Source organism: Cetorhinus maximus, chromosome 18, assembly GCF_964194155.1.
Source record: "Cetorhinus maximus chromosome 18, sCetMax3.hap1.1, whole genome shotgun sequence".
NCBI classification, from domain to species: domain Eukaryota; kingdom Metazoa; phylum Chordata; class Chondrichthyes; order Lamniformes; family Cetorhinidae; genus Cetorhinus; species Cetorhinus maximus.
The window spans coordinates 35,499,887-35,524,070 of NC_135896.1; the positions used below are offsets into that span (position 1 = coordinate 35,499,887).

At 41.0% G+C, this 24,184-nt stretch overlaps 1 protein-coding gene across 1 annotated transcript in view; it reads right to left on the reverse strand.

Moving 5' to 3' along the window:
- wdr25 (WD repeat domain 25) overlaps nucleotides 1-24,184 on the reverse strand; it is an 86,799-nt gene that overhangs the window by 14,889 nt on the left and 47,726 nt on the right. The window contains exons 2-3 of the mRNA XM_078562377.1: nucleotides 13,921-14,068; nucleotides 6,921-7,051 (exon numbers count right to left, since the gene is read on the reverse strand). Of these exons, the coding sequence (XP_078418503.1) occupies nucleotides 6,921-7,051; nucleotides 13,921-14,068 (279 nt within the window). The remainder of the gene's footprint in view (nucleotides 1-6,920; nucleotides 7,052-13,920; nucleotides 14,069-24,184) is intronic.

Here is a 24,184-nt window from a genome sequence, read left to right on the forward strand (position 1 = left end):
GGCTAGATTGTTTTCAAAGGAGAGGTGAAATGTGTCACCTAGCCAGGTGAAGTTCAGAAACAGTGTGTTTATTTTTCCCAAAGATTACTGGTAAATTTGGTACAATGATAAATTTTTATGATCAGGGAGGTAAAGTCCAAAGACATTGTGAAACAATGGGAATTTGCATTCAAAGGGGAAAATATGTATAAAGGAGAGAAGGCTGTGCATAAAAGCAGGAATTCTAAGATCTAACAAGTATGAAACGCCTTCAGCATCTATGCCTCAAGCTGCTGGCTGCAAAGAACTGAAGTTAATGAAACTCAGTTTGAATTGGATTGGTCTGGATATCATGTTTCTTTGCCTGGATCTTTTAAAATCTATGTGTCGTACTGTTGCCTTAACGAAAGTGTCACTGGGAGTTAGATTAATTAGGGGATTTAGAAGTTATTATAGTAGTAATTTGTAGACATATGTACGTGCTTAAAAAAATTTCTCCTATTAAATGTTTAATTTAGTTTTGTAAAAACCTATAGAGTCTTATTACTGCTGAATTCAAAGCCTGCATCTTGAAACATACAAATTGCAAAAATAGTTGTGGCAGTTGTCTCAAGTTTCCCTCTGGGATTTGAACAACTCAGCATTTACCATCAGCTGTGCCATAACCCTCTGCTGGTATTTCATCAGGTGTCTTGTTGATCTCCAGGTTCTTGATGGTTCTTTGGTATCTGATCTGACAGTTTCTTCCAGGTTGACATTCAGCTAAAGTACAGTGCTGTCATCGAACTCGAACATGGAACTGGGGTTGGGGCTGAGGCTGTATGCAGAGGCGTGTCCAATTCTGCAGCACAAGTCTTCAGCACTGCACCCAGGATATTGCTGTGTACCATAGGCTTTGCTGTATCCAGTGCACATAGTCATGTTTTGATATCACATGAAGTGAGTTGAATTGGCTGATTGACTTCTGTGATGGTGAGGACCACAGGAGCAGGCCGAGATGGATCATTCAATCAGCACTTCTGGATGAAGATGATTACAAATGCTTCATCCTTGTCTTTTGCCATCATATTCTCAGCTGCAGCATTATCAAGGATGGGGATGTTCAGAGAGCCTCCTCCTGCTTTTAGTTGTTTAACTGTCCATCACGCTTCACGACTCAATGTGGCAAGACTGTCGAGCTTTGATCTGATCCATTGATTGTAGGATCACTTACCTCTTTATATATGGCATGCTGCTTCTGTTTAGCATGCATGCAAGTCTTGTGTTTTAGCTTCACCAGGTTGGGAATCTCTTTTTCAGATAGACCTGGTGTTGCTCCTGGCATTCTCTATATTCCACACTAAACCAGGGTTGATTGCTTGGTTTGATAGTAATGGTATAGTGAAGGATATGCCAGACCATGAGGTTGCAGATTCTCATGGAATTCTGCTGCTGCTGATGACCCACACTGCCTCACTGGATGCCTAAGTACTAGATCTGTTCTGAATCTATCCTATTTAGCATGGTGATAGTGCCAAACAACATGATGAAGGGTAACCTCAGTGGAAAAACAGGACTTTGGTTCCACAAGGACTGTACAATGGTCACTCTCATTGATAATACTGTGGCCAGACGCACCTGAGACAGGTAGATTAGTGAGGCCGTTGGTTCTCTCACCACCTGCATCAAGCCTGATCTGGCAGCCATGAACTTCAAGGCTGGCAGCTCGGTCAGTAATAAATTGACCACTCTTGGTGACGGACATTGATGTCCCCCACCCAGAATATATGCTGTGCCTTTGCTGCTTCTCCGGGTGGTGCTCAATGTGGTGGGATACTGGTTCATCAGCTGAGGGAGGGCGGTAGGTGGTAATCAGCAAGTTTCCTTGCCTCTGTTTGACCTGATGCCTTGAAACTTCATGGGGTCTGGAATCAATGTTGAGGACTCCCAGAGTCAAACCCTCAGAACCATATACCACTGTGTAACAATGTCTGGGTCTGACCTGCTGGTGGAATAGGACTTTCCCAGGGATGGTGAAGGAGGAGTCTGGGACATTGGCTGTGAGATTTGATTCTATGAGTATGACTAGGTCAGGCTGTTGCTTGGTTAGTCTGTGGGACAGCCAATTTTGCAAAAGTCCCCAGGTGTTAGTGAGGAGGATTATGCAGGATTAACTGGGCTGGGTGCATATTTATCATGTCCAAATCCAATGCCATGGTCAAGGCCAGGTGATCCATCCTGTTTTATTCTCATCATAGTTTGTCATAGTGGTTTGGTACAATTGCGTGCCTCCTAGGCCATTTCAGAGGACAATTAGGGGACAACCAAATGGCTATGGGTCACATAGCTTTAAGCACAGCAGATTTCCTTTAGTGAACCAGATGGATTTTTATGACAATTCAGTAGTTACACCGTCACTATTTCAGATATTAACTTTCCATCCCAGACTTACTTAATCAACTGAATTTAAGTTCCTAACTACTGGAATTTGAACTCATTGAGCTCTCTGAATCATTACTCCAGACCTCTGACTATTGCTCCAGCAACATAGCTACTCTGGATTACTAGTCCAGCTGCATAATCATTATGCTACCATTCCATCTGAAAGAGTTTATGGATTCACATGACATTGCTGGACTTTAGTAGCCTCTGGAGACTTATATTTAGTAGCAAAATTGATAAAATTCTGTCACATTTTGGGAGAGGACCTGCAACTCCAGTTCTAAGGCTCCATCATATTTCCACTGTGATATCTGTGCCACTGGGAGAATTTTCAGGGGTCCTCGGGGAACTTGGTTTGTATAATGATGTGGATTGGTGCAGACACTAGACCATCGGATGCTTTGTTTATCAAGGTCAATCCACTCCAGAATGTTTGCAAGGGAGCAGCAAGCCTGTGCCTTCAGCTCTTTACCACCTTACTGGTGTGCCCAAAAATGCAAAGTGTTATAGAACAGACCCATTTAAACATATGTGCTCTCACAGGCAGGATTGCCCCTTACAAGAATCAAAAAATTACTCCATTAAGGTCAAGTGAATAGTAGGTTCCCTCAGATAATCAACCTCTCCAGTTTTGTTTGAAGAAGTAAGAGATACAAAGGCAGGATCTGAACTGCCCAGCAAATTGTGGACTGAGTAGTAGATGAAGCTTTTTAAACTGAATTGTGCTGGATGATAAGCTGCTGGTGGAAAAATCAACATTCTAATACCCATATGGTATATGAGATGCCAAGTAGCTTGTATTATTTATTAAATTAATTTACATTAAAATGTCTCCATGCAAGCTTATCACCATTTTGGTGGGGACTTGCGCAAGGAGCAATTGTACCTGTCAAGGCATACTTAGTGAACCCTTTTAAACATTTCTGGAAGAGGGCATTTTTTTTACATTGTAAGTGTCAGCCTTGGCTCAGTTAGTAGCACTCTTGACTCTGAATCACAATGTTTTGGGTTCAAGGCCCACCCCAGGGCTTGAGCACAAAAATCAAGGCTGACAGTCATTTGCAGAACTAAGGGAGCGCTACAATGTTGGAAGTGCCATCTTTCAGATGAGACATTAAACCAAGGCCACACCTGCCTGCTTAGGTGGATCTATTTCGAAGATGAGCAGGGAAGTTATTCCCGATATCCTGGCCAATATTTATCTTCCTAACCAGCATCACAAAAAAAAGATTATCGGTTCATTATCACCTTGCCGAGTGTGGGACTTTGCCAAGTGCATATTTAACTGCCACGTTTCCTACATTACAACAGTGACTATCCTCCTTCAGATACTACGCCCTAAGAGGGGTTTGGCGACCATGGGCTTCCACTGGATTAGTCCATGATTCTGTTTGAAAATACTGCAGTAATTTGTCATAGGCACTATGGCTGACCAGGAAACTCTCCCGCTCTTACCACTTGTCATTAGGTGCATTGGGAGGATTTGCAGGCTGACAATCAACCTGTTTGGCCACGTTATGAACGCACCTTCTATGGCCATTAAGTTCTGAAATAGGACTTGAACCCAAAACTTCTGGCCCAGAGGTAGGAATGTTACCATTGTGCCACAAGACCTACAACAGTAACTATACTTCAAAAAATACTTAATTGACTGTAAAGTGATTTGAAACATCTGGTGGTTGCGAAAAGCTCAGTATAAATTTAAGTATGTTTTAAAGTATTGTTCTCTCACTCCCGAAGATAAAAGTGCCTTAAATTTAGCCAAAATAGCATTTTAAAATAAATATTTAAGTGAATCATTTATCTACTACCCTGAAGCACCTCAAATTCAAAACACATGGCTTTTAACTTTCAAAGAAAAGCATTTTTTTTAAAGCTGTTCATGGAATGAGAGCGTGCTGGCAATCCCTAATTGCCATTGAGGTGATGGTGATGGGTCGCCCTCTTGAATCGCTACAGTCCTTGTGGTGCTGGTCCATGGTGCTGTCAGGTTCTGAATTTAACATAAATGCGTTTGCCTTAATTCATTTCTCTACTTAAAAAAGACTGAAAATGTAGTTGTAAAATAACCCTGTAGTAGATTTTTAAAAATTATTTCTGAACAACATAACCTTGTGCCCCAAACATGAAAATGGCAGGCAAATAACAGGGTATAAATAAACAGTGCTTAAAACAATAATTAAAACCTGTAAACGTATGAAAAATCATCTCAGTAACCTTTGCAAATAACGTGCTTAAACTGGAAACTAAGCCTTCAACATTACATTGCATTTAGTTCAATAAGCATAGTTCCACTTATTGGTTAAGAGTAATACAAAATTTCTTTTGTCTTTTATGTTTGTTTGAAAAAAATGCAATATGTCCAATGAAATTGAGATTCTGAGTCCTATATGTTGTGCTTCGATCTGGACCCTAGGTTGAGTATGAATTTTCAGTATTCATTCCAGAATAGATGGGTTGGTGGAGTGGGCGGTAAAGTGGCAGATGGATTTTAACATAGAGAAGTGTGAGGTCATACATTTAGGGAGGTCAAACAGTTACAGGGATTACAAAATAACTGGGAATATACTAAGAGGGGTAGATGAAGTGAGAGAGCTTGGTGTACAAGTACACAGGTCCCTGAAGGCAGCAGTTCAAGTAGACAAGGTTGTAAAGAAGGCATATGGAATGTTCTCCTTCATTTGTAGAGGTATAGAATATAAAAGTAAGGACATAATGTTTGAATTGTATAAAACACTGGTGAGGCCATGACTGGAGTATTGTGTGCAGTTCTGGTCACCACATTACAGGAAGGACGTAATAGCTCTGGAGAGAGTGCAGAGGAGGTTTACAAGAATGTTGCCAGGGTTAGAAAAGTGTCGCTATGAGGAGAGATTGGATAGGTTGGGGTTATTTTCCTTGGAACAAAGAAGGCTGAGAGGTGACTTGATTGAGGTGTACAAATTTATGAGGGGAATAGATAGAGTGGACAGGATAAAATTGTTTCCCTTGCTGGAGAATTCTAAAACCAGGGGACATAGATTCAAGATAAGTGGCAGAAGGTATAGGGGGGACATGAGGAAGAACTTTTTTACGCAGAGGGTAGTGGGTGTCTGGAATTCGCTGCCTAAGTTGGTGGTAGAGGCAGAAACTTTAAACTCTTTTAAAAAGTACCTGGATCTGCACCTAAAGTGCTGTAAGTTGCAGGGCTATTGGCCTGGTGCAGGAAGGTGGGATTAGAAAGGGCACCTGGGTGTCCTCGGGCTGGCATGGACAAGATGGGCTGAATGGCCTCCTTCTGTGCTGTAACTTTTCTATGGTTCTATGGTTCTAATAAGGAGAATGTTACCAGACTTCTATTTAGACTCTAGTGGCAGCACCAAAAACCAAAGAAATAGCAGTCATAGAATGCAAATCTTTCATCATGATTTTCTTCTTTACTGACAGATGTTTGGTTATTCATGGTGAGTTGTAGGAAATACTATTTTATAATGACAGAATTAAAGCAAATGCTGCAGTTTATTATTATATAACATGGAGACTGTTTATATCTTCACAGCCCTTTCCCTACTGGGTTATCTTGAGGAAGGCTGTGCAGGTGGAACTCATTGTACCCTTGGCCCATCTCCTATGGTCACAAAGTTAATTCCGTGGGGAAGTATCATTCAGAGGCAAACTTGAGGTCAATTAGATCTGGTATTGCTCAGGGAAGTTTTCCATTAAATTGACAGCTGTTTATCCCTAACAGATAGGCCTGGGTAAATAAAAAAACAACAGAACTGAAAGTTGTTCAGTTGTGATTTGTTGTTGTTTTATGAGTATGATATTTGAGCCAACCATAAAGCATTAAACTTTGAAGCGTGATGGACATACATAAGATGTAAGACTTCTAATATATGTACAAATGTGTTGCTGAAGTATACAAAGACCAATGCTTTATTATAGTAATGATTTAACATTTAGGAACAAAAGATAATACAGGAGTTGTTTAGGATAGCTTTTTTTGATGCGCTCCTCAAAGTTGAAGATGTCCTTGTACAAAATCCTCTTCAGCTAGCAACATCAAGCACAGTATAAGATCTATCTAATCTGCCCTAACCTCAGTAACAGAGGTTTATTCCTCCTCCCAAACCTCTATTTACCATTCCCAAACTAATCATCCTCATGGCCTGAGTGAATTTGCTAGTTCAGTGCTGAATCAGGAGCATTCATGTGTAGTGGTTCTGTGCCCAACATAAATATTCAAAGCCAGAAATTGAACACATCAATCTTGGCTGGATCTTAAGCCAGCTTCCAAAATGTCAAATGCATTGTGCTGAGCCACTGAATCAACCAATATTTTAAATTGAATTATGTTTATAATAGAAAAAAGGGAGAAAAAGTTAGCTTTTTTATTTTTATCTTGGTGCTTCCATCAAAGTCCTAATCTCTCTGTGAAGTTTATATTGCTATACTGATGGAATATTAAATCTCACTTCATCTCAGCTGTTTCAAATTACTTCAGATCAAAAGTGTGTGTAAGTAGTAAAGTATGATTGTACCTGACAATTTCTTGTATCCCATGCTTTCACTGTTGAGCTGAATCCTCCACTCAAGAAGACACTTTGGTTCCCAGGATTGAATGCCAAGCAAGTGATTTGACATCCATTATGAATACTGATGATTTGTTTAGCTGCATTAATAAAAATGAGACTTTATTAAGTGCAAATTAAGAACTTAAAAAAATCCTCCGTGGTTTATGCTCCAATTTAATCATCTTGAAAACACAAAACTGGATATTTAAGTTAATGAGAAGCTGTTACTCTATTTGTGGCTTCCCTGATGGTTTCACTGGTTGGTACTGAACAAAACAATTTGGTACGGTCTCAAGTTTGGCCCTGTTTTGTAGGGACTTGAATAATCTTAACTGGGTAGCAGTGAGAGTAGAAGAGAACAGTGTTTTTATAATAGGGAATGGGGAAAAAAAACATCAGCTCAGGATTCCACTCCTAGGCATTACCTGATGACGTACGCTGCAAAGTGCAGACGCGGATGTCAGGCTGTGATACTCTCTGAATGAGTAACTTTCCAACACTCACTGTTGTGGCTCATGCACAAGTAATTGTGTGTGTCAACTCCTTGTGGAATTGAAATCCTTGTGATAATGTTCCCAATACTATATATTTAGCACCTGCTGTGTTTATTGAATGATGTATACTAAAAATACTGTCACTTTTAAAGCTCTCAAGGGACCTGGCTGCGAGAAGGTTGTGGCTTCATCCATTACTGGGGAACGAAGTGGGGCTGGGTGGGGGGAGATTGGGTGCAGTTCTGATGCAACTGATTAAGCTGACTAGAGTGGATGGAAAGTAAAAGCATTCTGTTGAAAGCTGATATTTAAATACAAACAATCTGTCATTATACAAGTTATTATTTTGATGCCACTGCATAGTCATTTTTTAATTTAAAATTTGCGCAAAGTCTGGTAGAAATATTTTCTTTCTGGTAATTTTATTGTAAATCTGGTGATTGATATGCCAGGAAAGGATATAAATTGTACTGAGGAATTGTTGGATAAAATTTGGAACACAACTATACACCCACAATGAAATATGTAAAGCTATCGAATCAGAATCTGTAGTTCTAGAAGAGGAAATTAAATCAATGAAAGATTTTGGGGGGAGCTCAGTGACAAATATCCTAATGAGAAGTGATGCCTCTGGCTTGGCCCATTAGATATGGGAAACCAGAAACACTTGGCAGTACAGTATCTACCTGCCATTCTGATGGAAAGCTGCAAGGAGCAATAATTGTCACTGCAGTAATCACTGTCATATAATGTATAGGAAAGGAGAAGTTGTTCACTATGTCAAGCATGCAGTAACGGAGCACAGTCTCCTCATGACTGACTAAATTTTAGATGTTAGTATACAAGGTGAAGTGAGGAAAAGTGACACCTGTATACTTTTCCAAATCTCTGGAAGGGAAACTCAGAGCAGTGGTTTGCATTAGGCAGAGTAGGTCTGGAGGAATTTTTCATATTGTACAAACAAGCATTCATAACTGTGTGAGGGATAAACTTCTCTGATGGCAAGTCCTAACTAGAAGTCGATGGCCTGAGGACTCTTGGCCCATATTTGTGTGTGCCATGTGATATAGCAGAAATATATATAAATACAAAGATCAGGAAAACATGCAGCAAAAACAATAATGGGAGATTTTTATTTTCATGTGAACTGTTATGCTTCTCCCAGTTTAAGTAATAAAGGGAGTGAATTTCTGGAATATATTCTGAACAGTTTTCTAGGACAATATGTTTAAGAACCAACAAAAGAACAACCTTTTCTAGGTTTAGTGATGAGCAACTAACAGAATTAGTTACCAATCCAATGGCAAGGGATCATCTTGGAAATATTAGATTTCGGAGGGAGAAGGGAGAATCACAAAAAAGGTTTCAGCTAAGGTAAACTTCAAAGGAATGAGAAATAATTATCCTTGCACAATGGGTTAAACTGTTATTGGGTAACAGGGATCTCCTTATAATTGCATATTTCTGAGCACCTTTTTTTTATTCTTTAGTAGGTGTTACTGGCTAGGCCAGCACTTATTGCCCATCACTATTTGCCTTTGAGAAGGTGGTGGTGAGCTGCCTTCTTGAACCGCTGCAGTCCATGTGGTGTAGGTACACCCACAGTGCTGTTAGGGAGGAGGTGCCAGGATTTTGATCCAGTGACAGGAAAGGAATGTTGATATAGTTTGCCAAGTCAGGATGGTGTGTGGCTTGGAGGGGGACTTACAGGTGGTGGTTTTCCATGCATCTGCTGCCTTCGTCCTTCCAGGTGAGGAGGTCGCGAGTTTGGGAGGTGCTGTTGAAGGAGCCTTGGTGAGTTGCTGCAGTGCATCTTGTAGATGGTACACACTGCTGCCACTGTGTGTCAGTGGTGGAGGGAGTGGATGTTGAGGGATTGGGTTGCCCATCAAATGAGCTGCTTTGTCCTGGATGGTGTTGAGCTTCTTAAGTGTTGTTGGAGCTGCACTCATCCAGGCAAGTAGAAAGTCATTCCATCACACTCCTGAATTATGCCTTGTAGATTGTGGACAGGATTTAGGGAGTCAACAAGTGAGTTACTCACCTCAGACTTCCCAGCCTCTGACGTGTTCTTGTAGCCACAGTATATATATCGCCAGTCCAGTTCAGTTTCTGGTCAATGGTAAATCCCAGGAAGTTAATGGTGGGGATTCAGCAGTGGTAATGCTGTTGAATATCAAGGCGGGAGATGGTTGGATCCTCTCTTGTTGGAGATAGTCATTGCCTGGTAGCTGTGTGGTGCGAATGTTACTTGCCACTTATCAAGCCCAAGCCTGAATCTTGTCCAGGTCTTGCTGCATATTGGCACAGGCTGCTTTCAGTATCTGAGGAGTCGCGAATGGTGCTGAATACTGTGCAATCATCAGAGAACATCCCTACTTCTGACCTCATGATGGAGTGAAGGTCATTGATGAAGCAGTTGAAGATGGCTAGGCCTAGGGCACTACCCTGAGGAATTCCTGGGGCTGAGATGATTGGCGTCTAACTACCTCAACATTCTTCCTTTGTGATAGGTATGATTCCAACCAGTGGAGGGTTTTCCCCTCGATTCCCATTGACTCCAGCTTTGCTAGGGCTCCTGGATACCACATTCAGTCAAATGTTGCCTCAGTGTCAAGGGCAATGTCCACCTCATCTCTTGAGTTCAGCTCTTTTGTCCATGTTTGGACTAAGACTGCAATGAGGTCAGGAGCTGAGTGGCCCTGGCGGAACCCAAACTGAGCAGGTTATTGCTGAGTAAGTGCCTCTTGATAGCACTGTCAATCACAGTTTCCATCACTTTGCTGTTGACTGAGAGTAGACAGTGGGGTGGTAATTGGTCGGGTTGGATTTGTCTTGCTTTTTGTGGTCAGGACATACCTGGGCAGATTTCCACATTGCTGGGTAGATGTACTAGAACAACTTGGCTAAGGGTGCAGCACAATTCTGGAGCACAAGTCCTCAGTGCTATTGCTGGAATGTTGTCACGGACCATAGCCTTTGCAATATCCAGTGCCTTCAGCCGTTTCTTGATATCACGTGGAGGGAATCGAATTGGCTGAAGGCTGTCATCTGTGATGCTGGGGATGTCAGCAGGAGGCCGAGATGGATCATCCACTCGGAACTGAACATTGTTGCAAATGCCTCAGCCTTGTCTTTTGCACTGATGTGCTGGGCTCCCCCATCATCGAGGATGGGTATGTTTGTGGAGCCTCATCCTCCAGTTAGTTATTTAATTGTCCACCACCATTCAGTCTGGATGTGGCAGGACTGCAGAACTTAGATCTGAGCTGTTGGTTGTGGGATCGCTTAGCTCTGTCTATGCTACTTTTGCTGTTTGGCACACAACTAGTCCCGTGTTGTACCAAGGGGGTAGGGTGGGTGAGCTAAGTGGGGAAGGGAGTAGAGTGGGAGAGGTAAGTGAGATAGGTGAATAAGGGGGTAGGATGGTAGGTGCATAGGGTGGCAGGTAGGGTAAGGTGTCTTGATTAACAGAGAATTGAATGTATTGCATTACAAAAGAGGTTTAATGAAATTTGAATGTGGTCTCATTATTTCTGTAATTCTCAGGTCAGAACTCCAAAACCTGTAAGGATTAAGAAACATCTTGCAGTGATAGTATCGAACTAAAAGAAAAGTTTACACAATTGGAAGGAAAAATGGAAATCCAGCAAACCAGGAGAGTTATAAAAAACAAAGAAGTGATACAATGAAAGGAGTGACAAAAAAGGAAACATGACTTATTCTTTCCCTTCCCACTACCACCCTCTGTCTTCCCTTGCTTAATCGTGCTGGGAATTTTTCTTTTCAGATTAGAAGAGAACCAAACCATTTTTGTAAATATGAAAAACTAAATGTTACATGAAAGCTGCCAAAACACTTTGTATTGCAAGTTCCCTGAATTCAAGATGAGACCTCTCTAAAATCTTTTTGTTCAGCAAAGACCCTGAGTTTACTGTAATATAAGCAATTCCTCCTTTAGTCAGCAACCTTAACTTGATTGTGTACATCAGCAAACACCAGTTTGATTCTACTCTCCTCAGGAAAACTTACTGTTGTGATATAAATTAACTAGATATAATGCAAAACATAACATGATTTTTAATGTCTTTTTTGCTTTTAGTTTTGATTTACTTCCAACAGTAACATAAATTTATATTTCAGTGACTTTTACTTCCATGCAATACAGTTTGGTGAAGATCACTGCATCCTAATCAGATCACGTAAGGTACTTAATCAAGTCTCTTCTACAATTAGGTCCTTCTTGTAAATTCCCTTTCGAGTACCATTATCAAGAGCATAAGCTCACTGCCAGTAGTTGTTCCTTACCCTGAAACTAGTTGTTTCCTCTAGAGAAATAACCTATAAAATAACCTCAGTGTAACAAGAATGAGCTTGACTACTGATCTCAAGGCAAGCTATGGTGAGATGGATGAGTATCACCAGAGTTTATGAAAAAGCATTTTATAAATCAGTTGTGCAACATGCCCATGCCTTCAAATCGCAATGTACGTCCTTATTAACAAAAATGTCATGAACTTATTGGAGAGTGAGCTAACAAACATTCAGTCTTTCAAAACGATGCAGCATGTTACAGTTTGCACACACGAAACGTATAAATGATGAAGGTTAAATCAAAACATTTAACAGATATAACCATATTTTCCACATCAAAACAGAGATGAATTTCAGCTTCACAAAAGAACCAATTGAATGAGGCATAGGATCCAAGAAATCAGAATGTCCATTTTTCATGATTGGAAGTGTCCTGAGAAGAGGTGTAAAACTGCTCGTGATAAAGAAGCATGATAAGAAAGAAGAACTCTGCATTTACATAGAGCCCTTAATTACTAAATACTAAGCCATTGGTTCTTCAAGTCCATGAAGGCTCATACTCTTATAAAACACAGACTACAAGAAGTCTGCGGCCTGGATTTTCACCATGTCGAGATGACTTGGGAACCCTTTAAAAATGGTGGTCGGATCCGGATTCCAGGATTCTCAGCCCTATTGCCGGGCTTTCCAATTTTCACCAGGGCCTTTAAAGCCCGCACTCTGCATTCTAACCTGGACAGCTCCATTGCAGGGATAAGCATGCGCAAGTCCTCCTCAATCTTCATGGCGTCGGGCCAGCTTTTCAAGAGTCGTGGTTCATGGCAGTTCAGAGCTGTCGTGAACCATAGTGTGTATGAAGGAACCTTTTGAAAGGCAAGTCCAAAAGGTCCTCCTCATGGCCCCATGCCAAGCCATGCCTCTCCACCCACCCACCCCCTGTACCAAACTGTGGTACTTCCATGCACACTCACCCAGTATACGCTGTATAGAACCAATGACCCTATAGTGAGAATACAATGTGTGCAAAAAAGTCCTTAAAAAAAAGTCATTCATTCATAATTTTCTACTATGTTAAAAAATATTCCTTTTACTACAGGGCAATAAAAGTTTCAATAGCTGAACCTGCAAGCACTTGAAACCTCTTACCCTTGCATAAATATCATTGTGCAATTCACAGCAGAGATCAGAGAGCCAGAGCTGTCAATCAAGCAATATTTTCTCTGGGGCTCAAGTGTTTCAATAGATTAACTAATTTATGAGCTCTCAAGCCAAGCCTCATTATGTATTCTTGGCTGAGGGCCCAGAAATCTATTAGCGTATAAAAACACCTTGCTTGATTGACAGCTTTAGTTCTCTGATCTCAGCTGTTAATTTCACAATGTTTATTACACAAGTTAGAGGTTGCAAGTGCTTGCAGTTTCAGCTATTGAAATTTTACGTAGGCTAGTCCAACATAGGGCATGCAGGCCACAATCTGGCCCACCATGCCTCTCTATCCAGCCCGTGGAGCCAGTGTCCAAAATACAGGTAAGTGAGGTGAAAGATTCTGCAAGGAGCTATTCTTCCAATCACACAATCACAGGCCATCAGGCCATTTCTCTCCCATATTTGCTGCTGATGGGCTCACTGGGTAGGGGGGGGTGGGAGGGTGGAAGACACAGCCATTAAATGACAGCAGGAGTCAAGGTGGTGGAGCAACGGTTGCAGCAACAGTGGGGCCCAGGACAGCTGGAGTGATAGACAAGTTGGGGATAAAAAAGAGTCTTGGTACTGGTGTGTGTGACAGAGAGAAAGAGAATGCACGTGTGAGTGAGTGCATATGAAAAAGTGAGTAAGTGTGTGTGAGAGAGCGAGTGTGCGTGCGTGAGAGAGTGAGTGAGTGTGTGTGAGAGAGTGAGTACGTGTGAGAGAGAGAGTCTGCCTCACTCCCAATCTCAGGGTTCCCACTCACCCCTACAAATACACACACACACGCACTCCCACAGTGGGTGTGTGAGAGTGAGAACCCCGAGACTGGGAGTGAGCCAGGCACGCACGCACACATTCACTCACTCTAATCGTCATCTTTATTAATTACTCGCTTTTTAAAATGATCAATTATTGTTTTGAATTTGTATTACATACAACATCAACATGAAAACATCTAAACAGCACTGTACCTGTTTCAATATCTGTCAGATGAAGCATCGAATCAAATCCACCACTGAGGATCTGTCTTCCACACAAAGACCACTGAGCATCACGAACTGCCCCTGAATGGCACAAATAGCTCTTCAAGCATCTGCCTGTTTCAATTGCATCCCATATCTATAGGAAGGACAAACAAGAGATAGAAATAGAGCTTATTATTAAATTTACATCTACTTCCAGCCAGCTTCATACCTACCCATGTAAACAACCTTTGGGGTACAATAGGGTGCAGCATTTCAAATTAAGCTTGATGAAAAAACTGCTAAAATGGCTCCATCTTCTTTTAAAAAAAACAAGTACCTCAGTGAGCAGTTTACAGTAAAGACATAAGCAACTGCAAAGATATTTGCAGAAACATGGGAAGAAAGCACATACAAAGCGCTTTTTTTTAGTGCAGTTAAAAGCACAGACATTAGGAAGCCTGTATCATGAGAAAGGAGTAAATTAGGTTCTCAGTGACACATTGTGCATTGTTCTGCAGATCTCAACCTCAACGCTAGCCTGTAACTGTGAGTTGGATAACAACCATACTGTAAGAAGCCCACTGGGCAACATAGAGAACTTTGAAATGCTGACAAGTAGCTTTAAAAAAGCTGACAAAGCCCTAAAAAGATGACAACTCAAAATCAAGATACAATGGAAGGACAATCATAAAAATATAGGTCTATGGTCAAACCAATCTTTCAAGGATACAGAATAAGTTTTTTTTAAAATTACACTTGATTTTCGATGTTGATGTGCTTGCCCTCACTGTAAAGGAATTTGAGAAGGTGAACTGTCCAGCCAAAAGGCAGACAATTAACAAGCATAAAAAGGCATCATCAAATACAAAAGGTTCAAAATCCAATGATAAAGTTAACTACAGTTTGTGTCTCTATGCATGGAATATAATTGCAGCACTTAAGACAGAGGATACAGAAAATGCCAATTCATTGAGGGATACAGGTTGAACCTTAAACAATTCTTCATCACCTAGCCAGTTCTGCAACAGTATTTACATTCTCCATCAAGGCCATTCACTTAAGCTCCGAAGAGATTGCTCAATAAACTTGCATGACCGAACGTTTTGATGAACATCATTTCAACCTTAGTGAACATGCAAATAATAAAGATTCACAAAGATCTTTTAATGCATTTTGCTCATGAATAAATTGCAATAGCAACAACCAAACCTGCAATGATTACTTTTAAATATAAGTATTGTATAAATATCCTGGTGATACTCTCTGAAATTTAAATTTGTCTTATAATTAATAATATCGTCAATTTGCTGCTTCAGATGGTATGGTTACTGTAGAATCATCCAATTTATACTAAACAGTACAATTCATGGCTTGTATTGTATTCCCTAACAAAATTAATACCTATCTGCTTTTCTTGCAATAAAAAGTAGCATCGGACACCTTGATGATCAAAGTAAGCAACACTACAATATCCCCTGCATATTACGATATGAGCAAAGATTTCATGACATAATGAGTTCATATCTGCAAATAGAGAATATATGAAATAGGTTTCTTAAAGTATTATGGAAACTGATGAATATTCTAAAATAACTTGAAATTTTAATTGTTTTGTTTGTCCAAAATATAACATTTGGAATTATGAATTGGCACCAGAATTCCACTACAGTTCAAATTAAATTTTCATAATGATCTTTCTCTCAATTCAGTGTAAATCTGAGCAAAATTTTAACACATGGTGAAATGAAAACCTTCATGACTAAATACCATCCAAAATCCCATGAACATATATATTCTGTGCCTTTGGTATTTAATGAACACGAGTGGAGTTCATTTTATGGTCAGGACACTTGGCAGTAGCCAAAATCATTGTAAAACCAATGAATATCTTTGACTAGCACACAAAGAGATTTAAATTAATTCTGAACACCAATCAGTTCAAAAAGTTTTTTTCTAACTGAAAATACCTAGTTATTGAGTATTTATTTCTATTTGTGGCACAGGTCATAGGATTCTACAGACATTGCACTTGTGGTTCTCTGTTATTGTTATCTAGTGTGTTGCAAACAGAGAAGCAGGAGAACTAAATTAACTGGAATATGCACTAGTATGCAGACAACATAAAAGCAGATAGTGACTTTAATAGATTGAAATGACATCAAACCATGAATCTTGTGTGGATTAACAATATTGTCTGAAGCCAAAAGCATACCTGGCCACCTGTTGATGCATGTAATTGCATTCCGTTTTATTAAAAAAGGTGCTAATTACAAGTGTGTCAAGTGAGCAATTTGTAGTGTATGACAATATCATGATTGAATTGCTCGCTGTGTGCATAATTCGTCACAATGACAATTTACACCAAGCAGATACAAGTCTACCATTCTACTTCCTTATGAGCTGCAAAGTGATAACTGATGATTTTTACACAAAATGAATAAAACCAATCCTTCCTGGCATACATTTGCTGCAATTCCACAGACAATATATTTATGCTTTACCATAGCCCATTGCTGTACACTTCAGAAGCATGGTAATGGTATTAAATTTGCATTCCTGCAGAAAGGTTTTTCTCTTTTTCTCACTTGGTGCTTGATGCTAGTCTTTCAGGGTTCACCTCGTGGCACGAGCCTACTCATTGCCAGAAAAGACCCAGCTTCAATTCCAGGTGTATGTTGAGTTAGCTGATCTCAAGCAGAGCAGCGTTAAGAGATCTACATTTAGTTACAGCACCCCTTGGTTAGGAGCGGGAGAAACTGACACTATCTAGCAACTTCTGCTGCAAATTGGATGTTGTTGTCAGGTGAGAAAAAGACCAGACTCTTGTGGTGCTGCTGTATTCAGATAGTATGATATTAGTCATAGCCATCACTCATTGTGTGTGTTGGCAATGTGTGCGAGTTATTAGATGGTACCCATGAAAATATACCCAGGAAAGAGTGGAATAGACTAAATTGGCAAAGGGAAAAAAATGTATCCTCACCCTTTAATATTATATTGTAATATCAGTGACACCCCATTATCTGTAAAAAGAAAAAAAAACTTACATTTATATAGTGCTTCCCATGCACTTTACAGCCAATGAGGTACTTTTTGAAGTGTAGTCACTGTTGTAATGCAGGAAACAAGACAGCCACTTGGTGCTGAGAAAACTACAAACAGCATGTGATACTGAACAGATAATCTTGTTTTTGTGAAATTGATTGAGGGATGTTGGCCAAGGATTACTCCTCTGCTCTTCTTTAAAATAATGCATTGGGGATGTTTTACATCCATCCAAGCCAGCAAATAGGGCCTTGGTTTAAAGACTTATCTGAAAGGTGGCACCTCTGACAGTGCAGTGCTCTCTCAGTACTGCAATGGAGTGTCAGCCTTGATTTTTGTGTTCAAGCTCTGGAGTGGGACTTGAACCCAGAACCGTGTGATTCAGAAGCACGAGTGCTACCAGCAGAGTCACAGCTGACATAGCCATAGCTGACAGACTGTAGCACTGTTCACACAAAATTAATTACCAACATTGAAGAATGATAACTTTACATCACAAAGTCAATAATGAGATCAGTACATCCTGAACAGTATTTTACAGCCTGGTTCAGAACCAAGTGTTGGTTCAGTGAACAGTTTAAAGCACTGTTCTTACAAATTTCTCCTTGTTACAGAAAGGAAAGTGGTGTGCTGCATGCACGTGTCCAATATGCATGAACGTAGAAGCATGTGAGCATCTTCAACTGAATGCCCCTGCACTGCAATGATAACAAACCCACTGTAGCTTTTACAGTCCTGAAACTTTAGCTAATGGGATAGTATAACTATGGCCACTTCAACTGTTGCAGTGTAAAACCTGTTTTGGTCTCAGACATATAGTATAATTCCAGTTGATGGGCTCTTTATATAAAAAAAAAACTTCCCAAATTGAATAAGATATTCAGTAAAAAAATACCAACGTTCAGTGTTTGTTAATACAGCTGAAGATGGTAGTTTCAGATCTCCACTGCTATTAATAAAATCCATGAAAATGTTACGATCTATTTCTCAAGCATTTAATTACTTTACTACCTGGGAGAAAAGAAAAACTATCTGTGCCTTTATTATTATATTATTACAAATGCTACAGTCAGATGCTAGCCTTTAATTATGTAGACATGCTGTTTTCTGTCATGGTGACATTATTCAAACACCAAGTTAAAAATGTGCTGTTTTCAATGTGACCTCAACGTATCATAACCAAGTCTGTTAAATTGGCTTCCAAACACAACAGGCCTGATCTTTGGGTCACTAACGAGTTTTTCTCTTGGTTGGATTCTCTTTGATTCTCAGCTATAAATCATTCTGTCCTGCTATCTAGTGATTTAAAAGCTAAATAATGTCTGAAAAATTAGTTCCTACGCTTGAAAATATGGTATATCTAAGCATCCATAATCAGGTATGAGAAACTGTATTGTGAATTGTGGAAAATAGTAACCACAAATATTTTAGTGGGTCAATGTGCCATATGGCGTGGTGCTGAACCAGTTCAAGGGAGTCCCAGGCTTGATCCAAGCTCTGGGCTGAGGTAGCGTCCATCAGCTGAAATAAGTATGGAGGTGCCTTAATTAGCCTTAGTGTCCCTGAGGTAAGGTTCTAAATAAAGGTCAGCCACATTCCTACTCCTGACAGCTATTCAGTAAATCATTCCAGAAATATACTTGTGTATACATCACACAGCGACAATGATTGGGCTCAGTTGAGAACACTGACAATTATTCATTGATGGCAATTAAACCCCACAGATACATGCAGAAAATGAACTGGGTCTATTATAGAAATGGAAGGGGCTCTGTGTTTTAACCAAAATTCTTCATACTTATGAATTAATGCCTTCTGGAACAGAGTGCTATCCAGTGCAATAAATAACAGATCATTTGAAACCTTCAAAAGCAAATTCCTGATTTGCAAAAAAATAGAGGAAACCGATTCTGAGAAGCGTCCTCAACGAAGATTCAAGTGGGTTGGGCTGGATAACCTATTCTCATTCCTCCATTCTTATAAACAATGCTGTGTTTCACTATCTGCAAGCAACTACCTTTCTTCTTAGAATTCTTCTTTACTACTTGCCAAAAAACCAGGATTAGTAAATTACACATCATTTCCAAATACTTTTTTAAAAATTTATTCGGTCATGGGATGTGAGCATCATTGGCTAGGTTAGCATTTATAGCCCATCTCTAATTTCCCTTGAGAAGGTGCTGGTGAGCCACCTTCTTGAGCTGCTGCAGTCCATGCGTTGTAGGAACACCCACAGTGCTGTTAGGAAAGGAGTTCCAGGATTTTGACCTAGCAACGTGAAGGAACGGCGATATAATTCCAAGTCAGGATGCTGTGTGACTTGGAGGGGAACTTGCAGGTGGAGGTGTTCCCATGCATCTGCTGCCCTTGTCCTTCTAGGTGGTAGGGGTCATGGGTTTGGAAGGAACTGTTGTAGGAGCTTGGAGAGTTGCTGCTGTGCATTTAGTAGATGGTACACACTGCTGCCACTGTGCATCAGTGGTGGAGAGAATGATGGGGTGCCAATTAAGTAGCTGCTTTGTCCTGGTTGGTGCCAAGCTTCTGGACTGCTGGTGGAGCTGCACACATCCAGGCAAGTGGAGGATATTTCATCACACTCCTGACTTCTGCCTTGTAGATGGTGGACAGGGGTTGGGGTGTCAGGAGGTGAGTTGATCTCTGCAGAATTCCCAGCCTCTGACCTGCTCTTGTAGCCACAATATTTATATGGCTGGTCCAGCTCAGTTTCTGGTCAATGGTAGCCCCAAGGTGTTGATAATGTCACAGATCATAATGAATGATGGTTCTAAACTTTGTTTAATACTACTGGATCTTAAAAATAGTAAGCCAGATGACATTGGGCGAAATAGTCCCAGATTTGCACTCAGTGCGGTAGCAGGTAGGTAAAATGATGTTTTACCTTAAACCCGCCATTTTCATGCCGTTTCGTCCCATACCCGCTGCATTAGGAAACATGCCGTATTGATGGTGGGCAGGCTCTCATTCGTCTGCCACGCCATCGCCTCGCCACTTCATCAAATCGGGCGCCATATTTAAATTCCAGTCACGCGCACATATCTCAGTGCTTCCAGTCCACGACTACTGCAGGGAAGATGTGTGCGAAAGGCAAAAGACTGCAGCCCCCAGGTTTAGGGACGCATCACTGGAACGCCTTTTAGATGCTGTGGAGGCCTGCCACAATGTCCTCTACCCCCGCTCTGGCTGCAGGATGGACAGCGGCGTGACCAAGCAGGCTTGGGAGGCGGTGGCAGTGGTGATCAGTGCCAATGCTGCACAGAAGATGCTGGCCATCCAATGCAAAAAAAGAATGAATGAACCTATCCGTATAGCCAGGGTATGGGAACCATCTCATTATAAACTCTCACACTCAAAAGCCCATCACACATTCACTGGCATCTCACTCACTGCCAGCTCAAGGGCCATCAACACCCATTCTCACACACATACCCTCACATGTCCATTTGGCCTCATCTCCTCTGGAGACTGCCTCCTCAGCCCTCACCATCTTGAGGCCACTTGCACAGATCAACATGTGCCCCCACACAAACTCTGGGTTACCCTCCTTCCCCAGAACAGCTCTCATCCTGCAGCCTCTTCCCTTGCCTGAGGCCACTTCTCCCCCTTCGCCAAGCAAGCCCTAGCCCTGCAGCCATTGAAAACCCACCCACATATAGCTGATCTGGTAGGTAGATACCTGCCGTGAGTCCCCCCCTATAAGTGATGTGGTGCTGTCTGTGAAGCCTGGCGCTGATGACAGTGAGAGCTGACTTAAGCAAGATAGGCAAACAAAGCTTGAAGTCCCGAGGGAAGTGCAGCCCGCCAGATGCACGTTGCTTATGTGCTATTATGAAATACGTCGGCGGGGTGGACGATCCAGCGGCAAACACTACTAACTTAGCATACGTAGTTGTAAAATATAGTCTTATGAATCTAGTTTTACTTTTACTTCCACCTCCCTGCCCCTAGGGTTCTCTTATCTTATGAAATCTTGAAGGTTCATTCACATTTCCTGGGACCAACCTAAAGATATGCCACAGCCCTCCAGAATTCACTTTGATTTCTCCTCAGTATTCCAGCTATTCTCAGAGATATGAAATTTCACGGGAATCCTTCCATTAGCTTTTGGCTAAGTGATCCTTCAACTTTACTTCAAAACCTCATGACATTGGAGTTCTCAGCTCAAATTTAGCCTTCCCTGTATTCTTGTTTAGTGCCTCCAACTCAGAAATACCCATGATTTCTGATACAAAAACAGAAAATGCTGGAAGAATTCAGCAGGTCTGACATCAACTGTGGAGAGAGAAACACAGTTAATGTTTTGAGTCAGTATGACTCTTCTTCAGTCTTTTAGCTCTGAAGAAGTCACATGGACTTGGAATGTTAACTCTGTTTCTCTCTCCAAAGATGCTGCCAGACCTGTTGAGTTTTTCCAGCATTTTGTTTTTATTTCAGATTTCCAACATCCGCAGTATTTTGCTTTTATCTTGGGATAGCCCTTTTGCTTCTGGTCTACATCTGGTTGACAGCTCTTAGGAGACTCTTTCTCTGACTGCTAAACTCAGGGCTTACACCCACCAACTTGGGTGCTTTTTGCTCCAACCCCAAAGAGTTTCTGGAAAAATCCCACAACTTCCCAGAATTCAAACCAAGGTTCCACCCTGAATTACTCATCTCTATGACAACTTGGCATGCTTTGGGATGTTCCAAACAGAAATGAAAATTAACTATCTTTCACTTTCAAAACAATCTCTTTGATTTTGTGACCTACATGATTAATTTATGTCGCTAATGGACATAATTGCCGTCTTTCCAGACTCCCTGGTTCCACTAAGAGGTCTTGATGGGTTGTCCACGGTTCAAGCTTATTCATTTCCAACTGTGATCTTGTAAGATAAACAGAGGTTACCTTTTTACTGTAATTAACCCAGGCTTGTTTGATTTGCATTCACTTTTGGGTTGTTGACTAGCTTTTCATCAGCTTTTCCCATTACCTTTAACATTTTAATCACCGACATATTCCTAAAACTAAAGTTATACCTCTAAATCTGTAATGAATTATGGAATCAGGAATTTGCAACACCCTTTAAGGTCAAACAGTCTCACTGCTAAGTAAACAGAGACTCACGTCAATCCGAATTTTATTGCTGTTCATGAAAAACCTAGAGACTGGAAAATGCTTGCAAATTTCAGGGTCAGAACCTGGCTGAGGTATGGTGACACCTTTCCTCTTAATGAAGCCTCCCTGATTTGGCTATATCTTCTGCCATGTGCCTCATCAAAACCATTGTAGTGACAACGTGGTGCTTATCATAAGACCTCAATGTGGCCTTTCCCACTACTCCTCCAGCCCTTTCTCTTCCTTTGAGCATTTCAACTTACTTCATGCATTGCACCTCTCATTCAAAATCCTTATTCTTTACCAGCCTCCCAAGTACAATCAAAATTTTCTCACCAAGATATCTTCACTGCTTTCCTCTTCAAGACTCCACACCAAATGACTTCTCATCCTCAGTGATTTCAACCTCCATCTCAAATCGTCTGCATCTCTTCTCTGAGTTCACTACCCTCCCTAAGCTTCTCTCTACATGTAAACTCCCCAATACATAATCTCAGCTGCCCCTTTGATTTTGCCATCTCACATGGTCTTGCTGGTCCTACCACATTAGTCAGAGGCAAGACCATCTCTGATCACTTCTTTATATCACTCTCCCCCCACATCCTCCTTCCAAGCCCCAACCCCAAGTCCGACTGTATTCACCCCAAGAAACAATTATCTCCAATACACTTACAACTGGACGTTGAACTGTCTTGCCTTTGGCTCTCCAATCACCATAATATTTCTGGAGTTACTAATTTGCTCAACTGCACCTTCACCTCCACCTTTGACATCCTTTGTCCTCAATAAACCCATTACTCTCTGTCACCCTGGCCTTTCCCCCTAGTACACCCTTCACCTCCACTTCCTTAAGACCAACAATGTAGACTTGATGGGATATGGTGAACAACTGATTTAGCCATCCAAGGCCAGATTTGGTTAGACCACGTAAAACACTAATGGGTTCTGCTCCTGTTGTGACATTGCTTTGTAATGCAGGCAGTTTAACATACTGATTACCATGCTGAATATGTAAATAGTTTTGTATACATCATGACAGGAAGTGATGCAAGTTAACATCTGATGTAGTATTTGGAGCAGTGTTGATCAGCAGGGAACACGTGTATGAAGAGCCCTCCTGGAATCCTGTCATTCTTCAATACAGAGCACTTTGTTTAGTTTATCAATCATTGTCATGGTATTTGGTTTATTTGTGTTAAAAGGCAATAACCAAGAGCTAAAACTGCTCACAATTCCAGGATCAACGTGGAATGCAAAGATAATCCCTGCTTCTTTTCTTTAAACTGTCTTCTTAAACCCTTCTCTCCTGTCTCCTCCACTCAAATTCTCCTCCCGGTCATGATTTTAGTTTATATTTTTAACGCTTCTCTCTCTTCAGGTGTTGTCCCCCTCTCCTCTAAATCTGCCTTTACCACTCCTCTCCCTCTTTCTCCATCTCCCTTTTCTTATTTTGGACGGAAGTAAAAAAAACTAGCCCAGTGGGAGGTGCAGGCAGTTTTCTTCAAATATCGCAATGGGATCTTTTACTTCCACCTAATAAGGCAAACAGAATGATGGTTTGGCTTCTCATCGAAAAGACTGCACCTCTGACTGTGCAGCATACTTTCAGGGAGGAAGACTTTCAAAGTTGTTACATTCCCAATATTGACTGGTTGTTCTGTGATCAATTGCCATTGTTTAATCAATGTTTCAGTACCACTTCAACCAAAGTCCAATCCTGCACACTCCATATATAGACATACTTAGCACCGGGGTCAACAGAAGCGGATCTGATGAGAATTTTGATGGATAATGTCATCCTATTAGTCGCACTACTACTCCATGCCTCCAATGAAATGAACAGTGTTAGTAAGATATGTTGATATCACTCTCTCTTGGACAGAATTTGGAAGTGCACAGAAAAACGTGGAGATCTGGTGTAAGCAGCTGCTCCCCATTGACAGTAACAGCTTTGCACTACCAGTGTTCACAAATTTCAGGACTACTTACTTTCACTGTTGAATTAATTTTCTTACAGCACCAGTTGGCGCTACACAAGCATAGTACAGCCTTAGACGCTGAAGATTCGCCTTCAACAAGATGAACAATTGAAGAACCATTTCTTCTCCA